The sequence below is a fragment of the Oncorhynchus clarkii genome, chromosome 6 (genome assembly GCF_045791955.1).
Source record: "Oncorhynchus clarkii lewisi isolate Uvic-CL-2024 chromosome 6, UVic_Ocla_1.0, whole genome shotgun sequence".
NCBI lineage: Eukaryota > Metazoa > Chordata > Actinopteri > Salmoniformes > Salmonidae > Oncorhynchus > Oncorhynchus clarkii.
The window spans coordinates 24,696,655-24,715,308 of NC_092152.1; the positions used below are offsets into that span (position 1 = coordinate 24,696,655).

The 18,654-nt window shown below is 44.8% G+C and overlaps 1 protein-coding gene across 1 annotated transcript; it reads right to left on the reverse strand.

The window, feature by feature from the left end:
* Positions 1-7,469: 7,469 nt before the first annotated feature.
* LOC139410858 (serine-rich adhesin for platelets-like) lies at positions 7,470-17,826 on the reverse strand. The gene is made up of 8 exons (XM_071156448.1): positions 17,402-17,826; positions 13,132-13,236; positions 12,547-12,700; positions 12,226-12,262; positions 11,808-12,118; positions 8,420-11,441; positions 8,152-8,233; positions 7,470-8,016 (listed from the first exon to the last, which is right to left on the reverse strand). Exons 3-8 carry the CDS (start codon positions 12,615-12,617, stop codon positions 7,898-7,900), a joined length of 3,642 nt encoding a protein of 1,213 aa, XP_071012549.1. The 5' UTR covers positions 12,618-12,700; positions 13,132-13,236; positions 17,402-17,826; the 3' UTR covers positions 7,470-7,897.
* Between the last annotated feature and the right edge of the window lie 828 nt (positions 17,827-18,654).

The following is an 18,654-nucleotide window of genomic DNA, read 5'->3' on the forward strand; positions in this document are numbered from 1 at the left end:
TCACATTATTTTCATCCATCCGCCAACACAAATGGCATGTCAACGTTTCACAAATAATAATGCAATGAAGCCAAGCCGAGATGTATGGTTCTTCATCCAGAGGACGAAGCACCATTGTATCATCTAAAACCTTCAGAGAGATCCCTTAAAACTGTAGTGTAAATTCTCCACGGCTGTTATGGAAGCTAGGTTAATTTAGCGAGACATGGACAAATCCAACACATAGCGTTTCTACTGAGTCCTGCTTAGAGGTGACTGACCGTCATGTTGCTAGTTGTAATGACGCTTTTAAAACAAGAATAGTTATTTGTAATTGCTCTGGGAGCTAATTATTGCAGAGCCCAGCTACACATCCTGCTCGCTGGGCTCATTATGGACAGCCAATGAGCAGTTCAGGTGAAAAAGTCAGCCAGATCGGATCCCTATAACATACATGATACTAGGATCCTGTGGCAACCTGCCGGCCTGCACAATCCTCCATGGCACGAATGCTACACGCGCAATATGGTATGCTAACATCCCACAACAATTCCCCAATTGGAATTACTTGCCTAAACTCTAAATCATACTTATTTTCTAATATCAATCATAGTTTCTGCACTTAAAGCAGACTTGCTATTAGAACAAGATGGAATTAGGACAACTGTAAAGTTCGTTAAACGTAGGCTAAAATGAACCTTACCTGGCTGTCGTCAGCCATTATGTGTAGCCCGTTAATTAAGGCTTTGCGCCTCTGATACTGCAGCTGTTCTGATAGGCTACTGTAGCTGTTCTGTAACTGTTAAACTCGTCTAATCGTATCCGTTGAAAACCCGTCATTGAACCTTCCTCAAACACAATGAACTGATGTCAATATGGACATTAACCTTCACATAAAGATATCAAATACGTGACGTCAGATATGCCTAGAGGTATTGTTGACTTAATCAGAATAGATATCATAGTGTCACAGTACGTGCTGTTGACAGCCTATCCTGAAATCAAACAGGAACATGGATTTTGTGAAATCTGTTGTGAATGTATAGGAATGTTTTTACAATTGCATAACTGCCTTCATTTTACTGGACCCCATGAAGAGTAGCTGCTGCAGCTAAAGGGGATCCACAATAAATACAAATACAAACCCAATGCACCATGATAACACATGTATCAACTTGTTTTGACATATCACATGGGATATGACAGTTCCTGATTCTGAGATACTGTAAATCAACAGACCTTGAGAGGAGATTAAACATAATCTGTTGATCTATTTCATAGGTTTCTGGTGGTTTCTAAGCATTCTATATGTGTTGCGGAAGGAGGGTGGGATCTCTCCAGAGCATCTAATTACATCAATCATGTCTTGCCATGCATGTGATATGAGATAATGTTATGCACCACGTAAATATACATTGCCTGCAGTGAAATACTCCATGGAGACAGTGCTCATTGTTCATTTTACATGATGGATATATGCTACTCCATTTCATACAATCAATCAATCAGTACAATTTATTTATAAAGCCCTTTTTACATCAGCAGATGTCACAAAGTGCTTATTCAGACACCCAGCTTAAAACCTCAAATAGCATGCAATGCAGATTTAGAAGCACGGTGGCTAGGAAAAACTCTCTAGAAAAACAGGAACCTAGGAAGAAACGTAGAGAGGAACCAGGCTCTGAGGGGTGGCTAGTCCTCTTCTGGCTGTGCTGGTGGAGAATATAAGAGTATATGGCCATTAAGGCCAGATCGTTCTTCAAGTACTGTAGTTCAAACGTTCTTCTTAGATGACCAGCAGGGTCAAATAATAGGTCAGCACCTCAGGAGTAAATGTCAGTTGGCTTTTCGTAGCCGAGCATTCAGAGGTCGAGACTGCAGGTGTGGTTGGTTGGTTGGTGTGAGTGAGCGAGCGAGTGAGATAGAGAGGGAGAATGAGACTTTTTGGCCTTTCTTTACACCACCCCCAACCTCTCACACAGACATTCCAACAGAGACATTAAAGGCATTAACCTGGTGCACACAGAAAACACATGAATCACAGTTTCTTTCATTTTACAGAAAAGACACCCCTGCCCGAATCCCGGTTCAACCCGTGCCAACCAGCTGTTAGTGGCCAGGGCTCCATGAAGAACCCTCCACTGGAGGTCCCCTGACCTCTTTGGTACTGGGGGTTTATAGAGCCCCCTCCACCTAAAACCCACCATACTCTCAGCCCCACATATCCCCTGCCACTGATGTGCCTTCACTCCTGTTAGGCTCCTAATGTTCCTAACCTTAATGCAGAGGTTGTAGAGGGCTTTACCTCCCACATCCTCAAACTCCCCCAGGCTCGGAGTGTTGAAATCTAACAAGTCCTCCAGACCCCTTTCCAGTCTCCAGTCTCTGCCGTCACCTGCAGTGGCGGAAACATTGGTGGCCCCAACATCAGCATGGTACAGCAGTCTCTGCACCACCTTTAGCCTGAAAGCAGCCATCCTGCTCTCCAGTTCCACCAGGCCCTGTCCTCCTTCATGAACGGTCATGTACAACACTGCTGCCTTCAGCCAGTGATGGCCCGACCAGAAGAAGCTTGCGTTGCAGGTCTGCGAGCGGGGCAGGGGGATTGAGGACAGCCAGTTTATGCCACAGGGAAGATGCTACCAGGTTGTTAATTATCAGCACCCTCCCTCTATATGACACTTGGGACAGGAACCACCTCCACCTGGCCAGACTTGACACCACTGCCTGTGACAGCCCCTCTCAGTTCTTCCTTACCCACTTCTCCAAGCCCAGGTACACCCCCAACACTTTAAGCCCTTCACAACCCCACTGCAAACCCCCTGGAAGCAGAGGAGGAGCCCTATCCCCCCATGCCCCAAATAACAGAGCTTTGCTCTTGCCCCAGTTTGTTTACCTTAGCTGATGAAGCTCCCTCGTACACCTTGAGACTGGTCTCCTGTGCCTGCATATCCTGATCATCACAGAAACATCATCTGCATATGCTGACACTGCTATGCCTGTCACCACATCCATTCCTGTCCAGCACACTCCCTGCAGTCTCCTGCGTAGCAGTCCTAAAAAAGGCTCAATGGCTAATGTGTATAGCTGCCCAGATAGAGGGCATCCCTGTCTAATGCCCTGTCTCACCCAGACTGGCCTACTGAGCCCCCCTCCCACCTTGACTATACATGACGCCCCAGCATACAACAGCTTCACACATGTCAAAAAACTCTTCCCAAACCCAAGCACAGACACCACATTAAACAGATACTCATGGTCCACTCTATCAAAAGCCTTCTCTTGATCTTAAGAGACCAGTCCCAAGTTCACATTAGAACCTCAAGTCCCTAATTAAGAACAAGTTGTCCGTGATTGAGCGTCCTGGTACACAAGATGTTTGGTCCTTTTGTACTATCGAGTCCAAATGGGACTTCAGTCTGTTAGAGAGGACTTTGGCAAATATCTTGTAGTCCGCACAGAGTAATGCCACAGGCCTCTGGTTCTTAAGTTCACACAAGTCCCCTTTTTTTGGGCAGGAGAGTCAGAGCCGCCCGACGGCAGCCCATCAGCAACTCTCCTACCCCGACGCATTCACGCAACACGCAAAAGAAGTCCTGTCCAATTATTCCCCAGAATTTTTTATAAAACTCCACTGGGAGTCCATCGACCCCCGGTGCACGACCGGGGGACATCTGGGTTACGGCCTCTGCCAGTTCAGTTCATTTAAAAAAATAATATATGTCTTTTTACACAGTTAGGGAGCCAATGAAGAGTACATAGGAATCTTACCATTCTATCTGTAGTGTATTACGCAGTGTAATCGTGAAGATTACTTGGCAACTCTGTTGAATGACTAACCCTTTGGATTGGGGGGTGCAGATCAACACAGGTATCTTTTGGTTATCACTACGGCAACAGCTTCCAGGAACGACACAATTTTAACATCTTACAGTTATTCAGAAAATAAGCAAAAGGAATAAAACAACAATATGTACATAACAACTGCCAAGTGGTACAGTATTTGGAATTTCAGTACAGAAGAAAGATCATTGGTCATCAACAGAGGAATGTCCATTTCATCCATCTGTGCCAGAGAGAGCTTAGGGAGTCCTGCGAACAAGACTTGAGCACACATAGGATCACACACTTCTGCCCTATACAATTCAGTATAAAACTCCACAGTCTGCTCCCACAGAGGTCACCCGCCCATCAGACAGCCGTAGACAATGCATACCCTTTGCTTCACCGCTCTGTCTTTCCAAACCAAAGAAGAAGGAGCTGGGAGCATCCATCTCCTTGAGCATGGAGAACCTAGCTGCTAGTGCTCCCTTTGCTTTAACCTGGAAAAAACTGCCCAGGTCCCTACGTAATTCGGCTAAATTAGCCTGGAGGCCTACATTGCCTTGCCCCACCATCTCTACCTCTATCTCACTAATACAACGCTCTAGTTCCCCCAATACTCTCCTAGCCTCTGAGGATGAGAGAGCTGTGTACTGTTGACAGAAAAGCCGAATTTGGACTTTCCCCACATCCCACCATTAACTCAGAGACTCATACTCCTCTCTTCGCTGCCCCCACCTTTCCCAAAAGGTTTGGAAACCTGAGCAAAAAGTGGCATCTTGTAAGAGCTTTACATTGAACTTCCAATAAGATGCCTGCCGGGGCCCTGGTGAAATAGACAGCCGAGCCATGGTTATGTGGTGATCTGAAAACCCCACTGGGAGAATGGTAGCGCCCAGCAGCCTATTGCTCCGATTCCTAGACATGTAAAACCGATCAAGTCGGGCTGCACTCAGCCTAGCCCCAAAAACCTCCACCCATGTATACTGTCTTGTGTTTGGATGTTTAGTTCATCCACTAGGTCGAACTGATTAATGATGTCCCTTAACACTCCCACTGACACTGACGCTGAGGCTCTTCATCATTTCTGTCTTTTGTAAAAATCCATTGTACAGTTCCAGTCCCCTCCGACCACCAGCGTCTCCTCAGGCGCTACCTGTGAGAGTTCCTGTCTAAGACTCCCAAATAGAACCCCTCTTTCTCTCCCTGTGTTAGGGTCATACACATTTATAAAGACAAAACCCATGTTGTTAACTTCTGCTTTAACAACAAGCAGCCTACCTTTACACACCTCCTTTGAGGCGCAACGTTTTACAGACAGCCCCGGTGCAAAATGGACTGCCACCCCTGCATTAAGATTACATATTCACCCAACACACTCCTCATTCCCGCATCTCTGGCGCCATTTATATTGAGCGAGCCTACCCAACGAGTCTCCATAAGAAGTGGGAGAAAAGCCAGCAGAGAAAGAGACCAATAGCAAAGCTCAAAAAGCCCCAGTGTCAGAAAGAAAATATACATCTAAACAGTTTTTTTATTTTACCTTTATTTAACCAGGTAAGCTAGTTGAGAACAAGTTCTCATTTGCAACTGCGACCTGGCCAAGATAAAGCATAGCAGTTCGACACATACAACAACACAGAGTTACACATGGAATGAACAAAACATACAGTCAATAATACAGTAGAAAAAATAAAACAAAGTCTATATACAGTGAGTGCAAATGAGGTCAAATAAAGGAGTTAAGGCAATAAATAGGCCATGGTGGCAAAGTAATTACAATATGGCAATTAAACACTGAAATGGTAGATGTGCAAAAGATGGATGTGCAAGTAGAGATACTGTGGTGCAAAAGGAGCAAAATAAATAAATACAGTATGGGGATGAGGTAGATAGACGGGCTGTATACAGATGGGCTATGAACAGGTACAGTGATCTGTGAGCTGCTCTGACAGCTGGTTCTTAAAGCTAGTGAGGGAGATGGGAATCTCCAGCTTCAGTGATTTTTGCAGTTCGTTCCAGTCAGTGGCAGCAAAGAACTAGAAGGAAAGGTGACCAAAGGAGGAATTGGCTTTGGGGGTGACCAGTGAGATATGCCTGCTGGAGTGCGTGCTACGAGTGGGTGCTGCTATGGTGACCAGCGAGCTGAGATAGGGCAGGGCTTTACCTAGCAGAGACTTCTAGATAACCTGTAGCCAGTGGGTTTGGCGACAAGTATGAAGCGAGGGCCAGCCAACGAGAGCGTATAGGTCGCAGTGGTGAGTAGTGTATGGGGCTTTGGTGGCAAAACGGATGGCACTGTGATAGACTACATCCAGTTAGCTGAGTAGAGTGTTGGAGGCTATTCTATAGATGACATCGCCAAAGTCAAGGATCGGTAGGATGGTCAGTTTTACGAGGGTATGTTTGGCAGCATGAGTGAAGGAAGCTTTGTTGCGAAATAAGAAGCTGATTCTATATTTAATTTTTGATTTTGCTTTTTAATTTTTGAGATGCTTAATGTGAGCCTGGAAGGAGAGTTTACAGTCTAGCCAGACACCTAGGTATTTGTAGTTATACATGTATTCTAAGTCAGAGCCGTCCAGAGTAGTGATGCTGGATGGGCTGGCAGGTGCGGGCAATGATCGGTTGAATAGCATGCATTTAGTTTTATTTGCGTTTAAGACCAGTTGGAGGCCACGGAAGGAGAGTTGTATGACATTAAAGCTCGTCTGGAGGTTAGTTAACACAGTGTCCAAAGAAGGTCCAGAAGTATACAGAATGGTGTCGTCTGCGTAGAGGTGGATCAGAGAATCACCAGCAGAAAGAGCTACATCATTGATGTATACAGAGAAGAGAGTCGGCCCGAGAATTGGGTGGCCTGTTCGAAGTGTTATCTATTGGGTTTGGTGATTGTTCTGTGTGAAGCCGTATTCTGCATTGCATCATGGAATGTGATGTGAAATCCCTGGGCCTATGGCTGTTGAAGATACTCCACTGCACTGCTGCTGTGAGCAGGAGTGGGAGAGAAGTCATGCTTTTATTATACTCTTGTTCTGTCACTCATTCTCCTGCCTCTCCATCTCAAAGGCTGCCAAATATTTTGAAGAGTGGTTAAAGAGGTGGCTGTGTGTACACACACTCAGACTCCAACTCTATGTATATGTTTGTCTTATTCCAGAATATACCCATAATTGTGATCCACACAGTATGGTTCTATGTTTTCCACTCTGTGATTAAAAGTAGTTCTCAGAGTAGAGCTATTTTGAATTGACCAAAGCCCTTTTGCTCAGTTTGGCCTGGCGGCCAGCTCTAGGAAGAGTCTTTGTGGTTCCAAACTTCTTCCGTTTAAGAATGATGGAGGCCACTGTGTCCTTGGGGACATTGCATAAATGTTTTGGTACCCTTCACCAAATCTGTGCCTTGACACAATCATGTCTCTGAGCTCTACGGACAATTCCTTTGACCTCATGGCTTGGTTTTTGCTCTGACATGCACTGTCAACTGTTGGACCTTATATTTTCAACATATAGAAAGCATCTCAGAGGGTTGATCTAGCTGCAGATAGCTAATTATCCTCTATGTGTTTTCCCCTTGCTGCTAATAAGCTCTTACCAATCTAACTAAATGAATAGAGAACATCTGGTTATCTGACAGTCTATGCAGCAACTATTGTATTGGAGTCAAGCTGTGGTTATTTTATTTATTTTCCTAGACAAGTCAGTTCAGAACAAATTCTTATTTACAATGACAGCTTAGGAACAGTGGGTTAACTACCTTGTTCAGGAGCAGAACGTCATATTTTTACATGGTTAGCTCAGGGATCTGACCTAGCAACCTTTCAGTTACTGGCCCAACGCTCTAACCACAAGGCTACCTGCTGCCCAAAGTCCTGCCAACTCAAAAACTGAACAATAAAAGTGTAACCAAGGGGGAACTAGTGCATTTCTCTGGGAAAATCTGCTTCAGTATTATCAATCTTCCAAAACACTTGAAATTCTTGTAAAATAATTGGCATTTATTTGATCAAATAGACTTTGAAAGGGTAGACATGCAGAAATTCCTCTTGTCAAAAGTCTTGCTATTACAAAAGTAGTTCTTCATGCAGCGTAACAGGTTACAGGTTCTTCTTGGTGAAGCGCCTGAATGGCTTCATCATTGCTGAAAAGACCCTGACAATCAAGGATCTTTTTTTGACAAGCTGAGGTATGGAGGGAGAAACCTCTCCAACTGGAGCTAGAAACAGAGAGAGAGATGCAGTATAGTAACATTGAAAAATAACAGTGCTATGAGTTTGGTAGGCATACCTATGTTTCTAACACACACCTAAACAAAACTACAATCTATAGCAGAGCTCTAAAACATCCTTACCTATGCAATGTCCATCAGTAGAGGGAATCTCAGTCTGTTCCTGGACTGAATGGCAGTCCTTTTTGTTTCCTCTCTTGGAACGCTAACAGAAGAAAGGTAAAGAAAATGGTATAGAGAATAAATAAATAAATGGAACACTTCTGAATCCAAGGCAACAATTTAGTGATGAATAAAACATATTTATTTCATGTATTTGTCTTATCATAGCCACATCAATAACATCAGCACCTAACTGGAACAAAAAACAAATGCTAACTCCCTGCTATACCTTGAAGTTGATCCTGAGTTTGGTCATTGAAAAGCAAAGGAAGCTCCTTCTTGCTTTCTGCTCAGCCCCCCTCTCTGTCTCAGCCTGGTCTAATGGGTTTGTTGCAGCAGAAGCTGGTCTTGACGCCTCCTTGCATCCTTGTACCAGCTGCTGGGTCAAGGACTTTACCAGGACTCTGTCAAATGCAGGGTCCTGGGAGGAAATAGCTGCTTGCAGGGTGTTATAAGAGCCAAACTCCTCCATGAGGTTTTGATGTACACCTCTGAACACCCTGTGGATGTACAGGTTCTGGGAATATGCCTGTGTCCTGGAGAATCTGGATGCAGCACAGAACTCAGACAGGACTTGTCTGATGAGTTGCTGAGATGTTTCTGTCATGTCTGCTGCCTGTTGGGAGGGTCCATCTAGGGCTGAGGGTCTGATCTTCGATAGCAACCTTATCACCAGTATGGTGACAAAACAGATGTCATCATCTTTGCTGGGGTCCATCAAGTACTGCAGTGGGAATGCAGTGGCACTGCTGATGTCCGGGGTGATTAAGAGCTCCCTCAGATGGCCAGAGCTGCTGGGGATACACTCCTCCTTCTCTTCAATGTCAATCCCATCTTCCTTTGGCACCAAAGAGGTTCCCTTGCTGGTGAAAGACGGAGTGGAGGATCGAAAAGAGGCTTTAGCACTCGGTGGTCGACTGCTGTCAGTCATTGGACTGTTACGATGCAGGGGTTCATCTGTGTGTGCCATCATCTTTGTCTTTAGGTCACTTGAAGAAATATCTGGCATTTTAGAGACCCTGGTGTCGATGCAGGAGCTCCTGACGATGGGGCAGGTCAGATCAAAAGGCACTTGGTCAGGGATGGGAGTGCCAGGGAGGTTGATCTCTAACTCACACTCTGACCTAGGACCCTTTGAAGAGCTGGACAAGGAACTACGACCATTTAAAGAAGTGGACAAAGATGAACAGGTTCTAGGGTTGTCTTGGTAGACTTGTTCACTGTCATCCTCACTTTTCTCAACCTCCTTCAGTATAGTTCCTACCATATCATTGATATGAAGGAGCTCCCTGGAATCCTTCATTCGCCCTAAGTTGGAGATTTCACTCTGGATAGCAACCAGGATTTCCCCAAGGGTCTCTTTGGAAGAAGCATTTTCTGTCCTTTCGGATCCGGATGGCTTCAGCCCTGTGAAGAAATCCTTAAGTGTGTTCTTCATACTGACACAGATGGTCTTAGCTGTTGACCAAAGCTTCTCCTCTGATATTTTAACACTCAATTCAGTATCATCCAGTTGGGAGCCCCCGTGGGAGCACTGCGAAACTCTCCCACTTCTTTCCAGTAGCACAGTGTCAGTAGACTCATTTTTCTGGAAAATAGTTGCCATTCCTTTGACAAAGGTTTCCACTAATCCAGAGGCTGTATTCTCAGAGGACATGGAGGACATGGATTCTGAAAGGACATGGATCTCTGATGGTGAGCTAGATGATAAGCCAGCCTGCAGACTTTTCTGAAGACCAGTATGGCTGATCTGTGTGATAAAGGAATGACTGGATCTCATCAGCACTTTACTCACTGCCTCTTCTGCCTGAGTCTGGAAGTCATTGCTGAAGAGCTTCTTAATGCTCTGAATCAGACTAGTAGAGGACTCTGTGATTCTGACACTCTCTTCTGAGCTCAGTTGAGAATATTGAGTACTCACGCTCAAGTCTTCATTGGGTGAGGGTGACTGGGAAATAGTATAGTCATCGAGCTTTGATAGGACACCATCAACAAACCAACAAGCCTCTAGGGACTCATCAGATGAACTGACAACGGCCAAGGATTTACTCTCCACTTTTGATAACTCTGACTTGTAGATGGAAAAAACACTGCTAAGAACTTCTTGAGTACTGGTATCCAGATTGGAGCGACAGAGAGCTGGTATTGGTTGGCTCTCTCTGGGAACTCTACTAAGTTCGGTGCTGGGTAACTGGACCTCAACAGTTGAAACAGTTGCCTTTTCCAGGGTGTCTGAAGACTCCTGAAGAGAAGCATCCTTAGCCACACCTTCTTCTCGAGTGGATAGAGTTAAAAGGTCCCTCAGCTTTGCTCGTATACGGCCGTAGAGTGTGCGGGCTAGAGAGAAGGTTATCATCTGTGAAGATCCTGTTTTGTGGTCATTTACAGGAACTGGCCAATCAACGGCTTCACATGTGCCTTCAAATGATGCTATCGTCTCCATGCCTCCCACAAATGCCTTAACAATCACTGTGGCAGTGGAGGTTACAGATGTCAGGGCTGTGCAGCTGGTATTCAGGGGGGCTTCAGTAAGGCTAGGAGCAGCACTAGAAGGCCTAGAGGAAGGAGCCATGCCAGAAGAGCTGCTGACTTTCCTTGTAAGGATGGTGCTCACCGCCTTCAGGGCTTTAGACTGAAAGTCGGGGCTAGAGAGGGTCTGAAGCTTTCTGGCCACCACACTGGTAGAGGATCCAGTCTCTTTGAGAAAGTGAGTGGTCCCTTCTTTCCCAGATGGACACTCAACATCAAGGTCACATTGAAGATTGGTCAGAAATTTAGACCCCAAGATTGTCATCTTCTTGGCCAGATCCAATAGGATGTTGAAGTCCTGTGCCATTTTGTCCATTGTGCCGACAATGGCATCCAGCACATCATCGGTCACAGGGTCCATGAGGGGCTCGATAAACCCTACCCACTCTGGCTCAGACGTTTGGCTCTGTAGCTCGGCCAGGATCTGCACCGAGGCTACCCGAATGACCTCCTTGCCTGCTGCTATGTCCTGACTGTCCATAGGGGGGCAACTCCCCGGGCTGGCCTGAATGGCCACTGAGAGGCCAGAGTTAAGCTGGTGTACCACCTCCCCCACGATAGCACAGCTCAACTCGGAGGAGCTGGAGGAGGTGGGGTTGGAGTGACCCTCAACCAGGGATATCAGGAGGCTCTCTTCCGTTACCCCAAAAAGAGCCTTCAGAGGATCCTCCATGAGGGGAGCCTCTCTAGTTGCAGGCAAGCTCTGCAATGAGGTCTGGGACCTTGAATATAAACACACAATCACCACTTATGCCATGCAAATGTGACCAACTGTATCTAATCTGGGTCATTAGTGAGCCTGAAAACCAAATTAGAGCAATGATGGATTACTTCTCATACCACCGTAGTTCTAGAAGCCTAAAGCCAACTGACACAATTTTTTGCCTGATTTTTATGTTTGTACGACATCAGAATATGACTTTATGCTTTACCCAGTTAAAAATTACTTTCACCTGGACCCACCCCCTCAGTGGCAACATTTCTGACCAGAACTTAAAACTACAAGGTGTGAATTCCAAGTTAAAAATTTATGATAAGTATGGGTCAGGTCTTGCGATTATTAAGTTGAAATATTGCTGTGAACATACCTCTTAGGCGAACAGCATGGTGATGAGGTTCTGCGAGTCGATTTTTGGCGGGACCCTGCACTGCCATTCCTCCTCCTCTCCTTAGTCCAGTAGTTCATCTCACTGATCAGCAGCTTTTTCTCTCTCTCATCCAGACTGCCTAAGGAATCCTCAGACCCTGTCAGAGAGCACTGGGATTCTGGGGAGGTTGCCCCACTCCTCAGGTTCACCCCCATGATACGAGCGAGCGCTGGTAGGAGAATGCGGAGGGCTGTCTGGGTCACGACTTTAACAATCTTCAGACACAGCATGGAGAGCTGCTCGAATGTGAGCTATGGCCAACAAACAGAGGAATGTTTTTGTCAATCAAGTAATTCCATGACACCATTCCATATATAGCGCACAACTCTTGACCAGAACCTTATGTGGAGAGACTTACGTTATTTTTCATGCCATGCTGAATCACTCTCCATTGGCTAGAGAAAAGAAAAGAAAGGAAACATATTTTACCTGCACACTGATGTTGAGTTAGTGGAGTCACTAGATAGCCATGTTAGGGAAAATAAACGTGTATTTAATTAAGCTATTAGCAAGTACATGAGACATTTTGTTCTTGATTTACAGGAAGAGTTAGGGGTGTGGTTACAGTGATGTTAGGGTTAGGTGTAGTGTTTGAAATCCCATTTGTGGTTAGAAGGTGCACTATGACTATAAATTCAGAGTTGTTGTATGTGAGGTTGGAAAAAGACATGGGACTTGCTCATCAGTTAGACTCCTCAGGAAGGAGAGGAGGATTGGGGCACAGCATGTCCCAATCTTGAGAGAAGGCATTAGAGTTCTCTGAGCCTCCTTCTCCAGCTGCTCAATGATAGATCCCCTTTCCCGGAAACCACACCCGGGTGTCTGAGAAGACTCTGGGAAACCGCAAAGAGAAATCTAAAGTTGAATCTGAACGTGATCCCTAATTTCCTTCACCTTTAGTGATTTGATTGCACTGGACAGGTAAAAGCACATCTCTCTGCGGGCCTCCCTTATATTGCTTTCACCTATATAGATACTATCTTCTCAGATTAGTGCTGATGAATTTGAACACAACCTGCACCCAACATGAAGTAATCTCAGACCTTCACCAATGCTGCTGTCCACATCCACGGAAGTCTTCTTGGCACAGCCACTGGACTTACGTTTAGCCTACATGACAACAGATTATAGGTCTCATAGCAGATCTAAGGTCAGTGTAGCGTCTCCTCCTAATGCTTTAAGGCTAGGATTTAGTGATAGTAAACTAATCCTAGATCTGTGCCTAAGTAGGCAGAGCATGTGTAAAGGACAGCATATTTCTTACCTTGCCTCCTGTCCTGTTCTTGTTGGTCTCATGTGTCTCTGTTTCATCCTTCATATTCTCCACAACCTTATTTTGGTCATCAAGGGGATCCTCCCATTTCACGCTCTGGTGGATAAATGAGAGGCCAATATCAGTCCTAGGTTGTGACTTTATGAAACAACTTATTCGCTCCTATTTTAAACAAAACGGCAATAGTGGTCAGATTTCAGTCCATGGATCAAACCAGTGAGACCTACTGCTGTGTTAGTGACCTACTATATTGTTAGTAATTTCTCCTCTAAACTCAAAATAGGCTAAATGAACCATACCTTGCTGTCATCTGACATGATGTGTAGCTTATTGTTGTAGGCTGTTTAGAGGAAATACTAATACCTCCTTTGAAAAAACGTCAGTGAACCATCGGCAAACAACTGAAGTGAATATGAACGTCCTTGAATTATGCCAAAGCATTGTTGAATACTCGATTCCGATTGGCTGAAGCCAGAGCATTCTCCAAAGATGTCATACACACATGATGTCACAATTAGGCCTAAGTCTAATGTCTATATGAATTGTCAATGTAATTAGAAAACAAATCAAAGCTTGTCAAAGTTCTGCCAAACGAAAATATGTCTAAGTGCACGTTTTTACGTTTAATTTATGGTTTATCATGCATCGTCATTCATCACCATGCACAAAAACGTAACTCGCTGCCATCCATTAGCTATAATTCTGAGGTTGCAAAGCTGCAGAACTAGGACGTGCAATAAATTATAACCACTTGCAGAATCATTTCAAATCAAATATGTTCAAGGGGGCTTGAACTATTTCAGCACTGTGGAGCTGTCCGCTGCATAGAGCTGACACGTTTCTTGGCGTCAGGGGACCGTGCCATGGTGCTGAAACGGAGCAGGGCTCAGTTCTATGGATATCTCATGCGGATTTTCCTGCTAGCCTATGTATAACGATACTATAATCACATTATTTTCATCCATCCGCCAACACAAATGGCATGTCAACGTTTCACAAATAATAATGCAATGAAGCCAAGCCGAGATGTATGGTTCTTCATCCAGAGGACGAAGCACCACTGTATCATCTAAAACCTTCAGAGAGATCCCTTAAAACTGTAGTGTAAATTCTCCACGGCTGTTATGGTAGCTAGGTTAATTTAGCGAGACATGGACAAATCCAACACATAGCGTTTCTACTGAGTCCTGCTTAGAGGTGACTGACCGTCATGTTGCTAGTTGTAATGACGCTTTTAAAACAAGAATAGTTATTTGTAATTGCTCTGAGAGCTAATTATTGCAGAGCCCAGCTACACATCCTGCTCACTGGGCTCATTATTGACAGCCAATGAGCAGTTCAGGTGAAAAAGTCAGCCAGATCGGATCCCTATAACATACATGATACTAGGATCCTGTAGCAACCTGCCGGCCTGCACAATCCTCCATGGCACGAATGCTACACGCGCAATATGGTATGCTAACATCCCACAACAATTCCCCAATTGGAATTGCTTGCCTAAACTTCCAATCATACTTATTTTCTAATATCAACCATAGTTTCTGCACTTAAGGCAGACTTGCCATTAGAACAAGATGGAATTAGGACAACTGTAAAGCTCATTAAACGTAGGCTAAAATGAACCTTACCTGGCTGTCGTCAGCCATTATGTGTAGCCCGTTAATTAAGGCTCTGCGCCTCTGATACTGCAGCTGTTCTGATAGGCTACTGTAGCTTTTCTGTAACTGTTATACTCGCCTAATCGTATCCGTTGAAAACCGGTCAGTGAACCGTCCTCAAACACAACGAACTGATGTCAATATGGACATTAACCTTCACATAAAGATATCAAATACGTGACGTCAGATATGCCTAGAGGAATGTTTTTACAATTGCATACCTGCCTTCATTTTACTGGACCCCATGAAGAGTAGCTGCTGCAGCTAAAGGGGATCCACAATAAATACAAATACAAACCCAATGCAACATGATAACACGTATCAACTTGTTTTGACATATCACATGGGATATGACAGTTCCTGATTCTGAGATACTGTAAATCAACAGACCTTGAGAGGAGATTAAACATAATCTGTTGATCTATTTCATAGGTTTCTGGTGGTTTCTAAGCATTCTACATGTGTTGGGGAAGGAGGGTGGGATCTCTCCAGAGCATCTAATTACATCAATCATGTCTTGCCATGCATGTGATATGAGATAATGTTATGCACCACATATACATTGCCTAAGGCTGCAGTGCTATACTCCATGGAGACAGTGCTCAATGTTCATTTTACATGATGGATATATGCTACTCCATTTCACAATCAATCATCAATCAATCAGTACAATTTATTTATAAAGCCCTTTTTACATCAGCAGATGTCACAAAATGCTTATTCCAACACCCAGCTTAAAACCTCAAATAGCATGCAATGCAGATTTAGAAGAAGCACGGTGGCTAGGAAAAACTCTCTAGAAAAACAGGAACCTAGGAAGAAACCTAGAGAGGAACCAGGCGGGGTGGCTAGTCCTCTTCTGGCTGTGCCGGTGGAGATTATAAGCGTACATGGCCAATAAGGACAGATCGTTCTTGTAGTATGATCTAAAATAAAGACGCGCAACAACGAGGTTCTAGCTCCAGCCTGTTTATTAACCTAACCCTCGCATGTCCTACTAGGTACGGATACCCCCAAGGGACATCCTACTACGTCTTCCCCTCTCCCATGAACAAGAACTCAACATGCATAACCACTGAAGCATAACTGAAATGCAATTTGGAAACCAGTATTATTCTCTAACATGCTACTTCCCATCCTGAAACAGTATGAAAGCATTAAATCACACAGTATGAACATTAACTTAGGTACAGTCTCTTTTTGCTGGGTATGTTCCCCAGCAGTATGTTTTCTCTTCACATAACATAGTCTTTCAGCCACTCTGGTGGCTTCACATCCCTTTTTGGGCGCGCTTGTGGCTCTGTGAGCATTCTCTCTCCTTCACCCTCTTTTTTGTGCATTTGCTGTGGCCTCGGTCTGTGTGGCTGGTAGATCTGGAAGAGCTCTGAGGTGTGTTTTGTTCCTTCGTACCTCTTCTGAGCCTGTGTCCACCACATAGGAGCGTGGGGCATCCGCTTTCCTCAGCACTATTGCTGGTGTCTTTGAGTTTGTAATCCACACGCGTTGACCTTCGGTCAGCTCTGGCCTCTCCTTAGCACGGTGTCTCCGATTAAAGTCTCCAGTTTGCGTTTGTTTCAGACTTTTGTCCCTCTCAGCGAAGGCCTTTCTGTTAGGCCATCGGGGTTTAAGCTGAGCCGGCGAGACAGGCAATGGGGAACGCAGCCCCCTGCCCATCAGGAGCTCGGCAGGCGACGGCCCATGATGCAGTGGTGTAACTCTGTAAGCTAACAGAGCCCTGTATGGATCCTTGTTCTTTTTCAGCAGTCCCTTGACTGTTTTCACAGCTCTCTGCCTCACCATTACTCTGTGCATGGTAGGGGCTACTGGTCACATGTATGAAGTCATATTCTGCGGCAAAAGCAGAAAAGGAGCTCGAAGAGAACTGGGGAGCGTTATCTGTAACCAGGACCTCAGCGACCCCTTGCCTGGAAAAAATGGACTTTAATCCATTGATAACACCAGCTGATGTGGTTATGAATGTTTAGAATAATACTGGTTTCCAAATTGTATTTCAGTTATGCTTTAGTGGTTATGCATGTTGAGTTCTTGTTCATGGGAGAGGGGAAGATGTAGTAGGATGTCCCTTGGGGGTATCCGTACCTATGTAGGACATGCGAGGGTTAGGTTAATAAACAGGCTGGAGCTAGAACCTCGTTGTCGCGCAGTATCGTCTGCTGTCTTTTTACTGTCTCACTCTGCCTAACCTGGTTTACAGCTGTGGACAAGGTAAACTGGGAATCCAACTGTAACTTTTCAGAAAGTGATATATTTCTTATTCCGACTACAATCCGATCTCGGATCAGCTCTTCCCTGAGCGCGCCAAACTGACAATGTTCTGCTAGTTTGTGAACAGCTGTGATACAACTGTCAGTGGTTTCACCCTGCTCCTGTTTGCGCATATTAAAACTAGCTCTCAAAAATAATGTTGTGTCTCCCTACAAAATGCGTTTCAAAAGTCTTTAACGGCACTGTAGTTAAGTTTCTCTTCCTCGGTCAACGTTGAAGCATTTAATATATCCTCGGCTTCATCACCCATAGAGTAGATCAGTGTATTAACTTGAAATGCCTAGTTTTTCACGTTTAAGCCTGATGCTACCCTGTACCTTTCAAAGCGCATGATCCATTTCGGCCAGTTTTGAATGTCCATACAAGCAAAATTCTCCGGGGGACTAATGCGAAATCCGTCAGCACTAGCCAATGGCCTGGCCGTGTTTGCGCCAGAGCCCGTTGAACTTGGAGTCGCAAACCCTGAAATCCCGCCAGCTTCTTCCTCTTGCAACATGTTGCTTAGCAGTAGCTTAGTCCTTGCTCGTTAGCTAGCAAAATAATGATATGCGCTGTTTTATCTCCAACACTGTGCCCTCCCTGCTTTGAAACAGCCTGACTGTATGATTTACTTGGTACCTCCTTCACGTTTATGTGAATTTTAAAACCTCTTCTGACACCATATAGTATGATCTAAAATAAAGACGCGCGACAACGAGGTTCTAGCTCCAGCCTGTTTATTAACCTAACCCTCGCATGTCCTACTAGGTACGGATACCCCCAAGGGACATCCTACTACAGTTCTTCAAGTACTGTAGTTCAAACATTCTTCATAGATGACCAGCAGAGTCAACAAAATAATGTGGTTACAGAGGGTGCAACAGGTCAGCACCTCCGGAGTAATTGTCAGTTGGCTTTTCATAGCCGAACATTCAGAGGTCGAGACAACAGGTGTGGTAGAGAGAGGGAGAGAGAGAGAGCGAAGATCGAAACAGCAGGTCCATGACAAGGTATCACGTCTGGAGAACACACATGCCTCTTCATGTGATACATGATGTTTGGCTGTGCTAAGTGTTATCTTATGGGTTTGGTGATTGTTCTGTGTGAAGCCGTATTCTGCATTGCATCATGGAATGTGATGTGAAATCCCCGGGTCTATGGCTGTTGAAGCTACTCCACTGCTCCACTGCACTGCCCTTCTCCCCCGATTGTTCAGTTTGGCCTGGCGGCCAGCTCTAGGAAGAGTCTTGGTGGTTCCAAACTTCTTCCGTTTAAGAATGATGGAGGCCACTGTGTCCTTGGAGACCTTCAATATTGCAGAAACGTTTTGGTACCCTTCACCAGATCTGTGTCTTGACACAATCATGTCTCTGAGCTCTATGGACAATTCCTTCGACCTCATGGCTTGGTTTTTGCTCTGACATACACTGCCAACAACCTTATATTTTCAACATACAGAAAACATCTCACAGGGTTGATCTAGCTGCAGAAAGCTAATTCTCCTCTGTGTTTTCCCCTGGCTGCTAATAAGCTCTTACCAATCTAACTAAATTTATTGAGAACATCTGGTTATCTGACAGTCTATAGAGCA

Excerpts from the sequence above, each read along its gene's own strand:
- LOC139410858 (XM_071156448.1), bottom strand. The coding sequence starts at position 12,617 with ATGCCTTCTCTCAAGATTGGGACATGCTGTGCCCCAATCCTCCTCTCC. Across the intron at positions 12,263-12,546 it reads CTGAGGAGTCTAACTGATGA|CCAATGGAGAGTGATTCAGC; the intron begins GCAAGTCCCATG and ends TCTTTTCTCTAG. Across the intron at positions 12,119-12,225 it reads AGCATGGCATGAAAAATAAC|CTCACATTCGAGCAGCTCTC; the intron begins GTAAGTCTCTCC and ends TGTTGGCCATAG.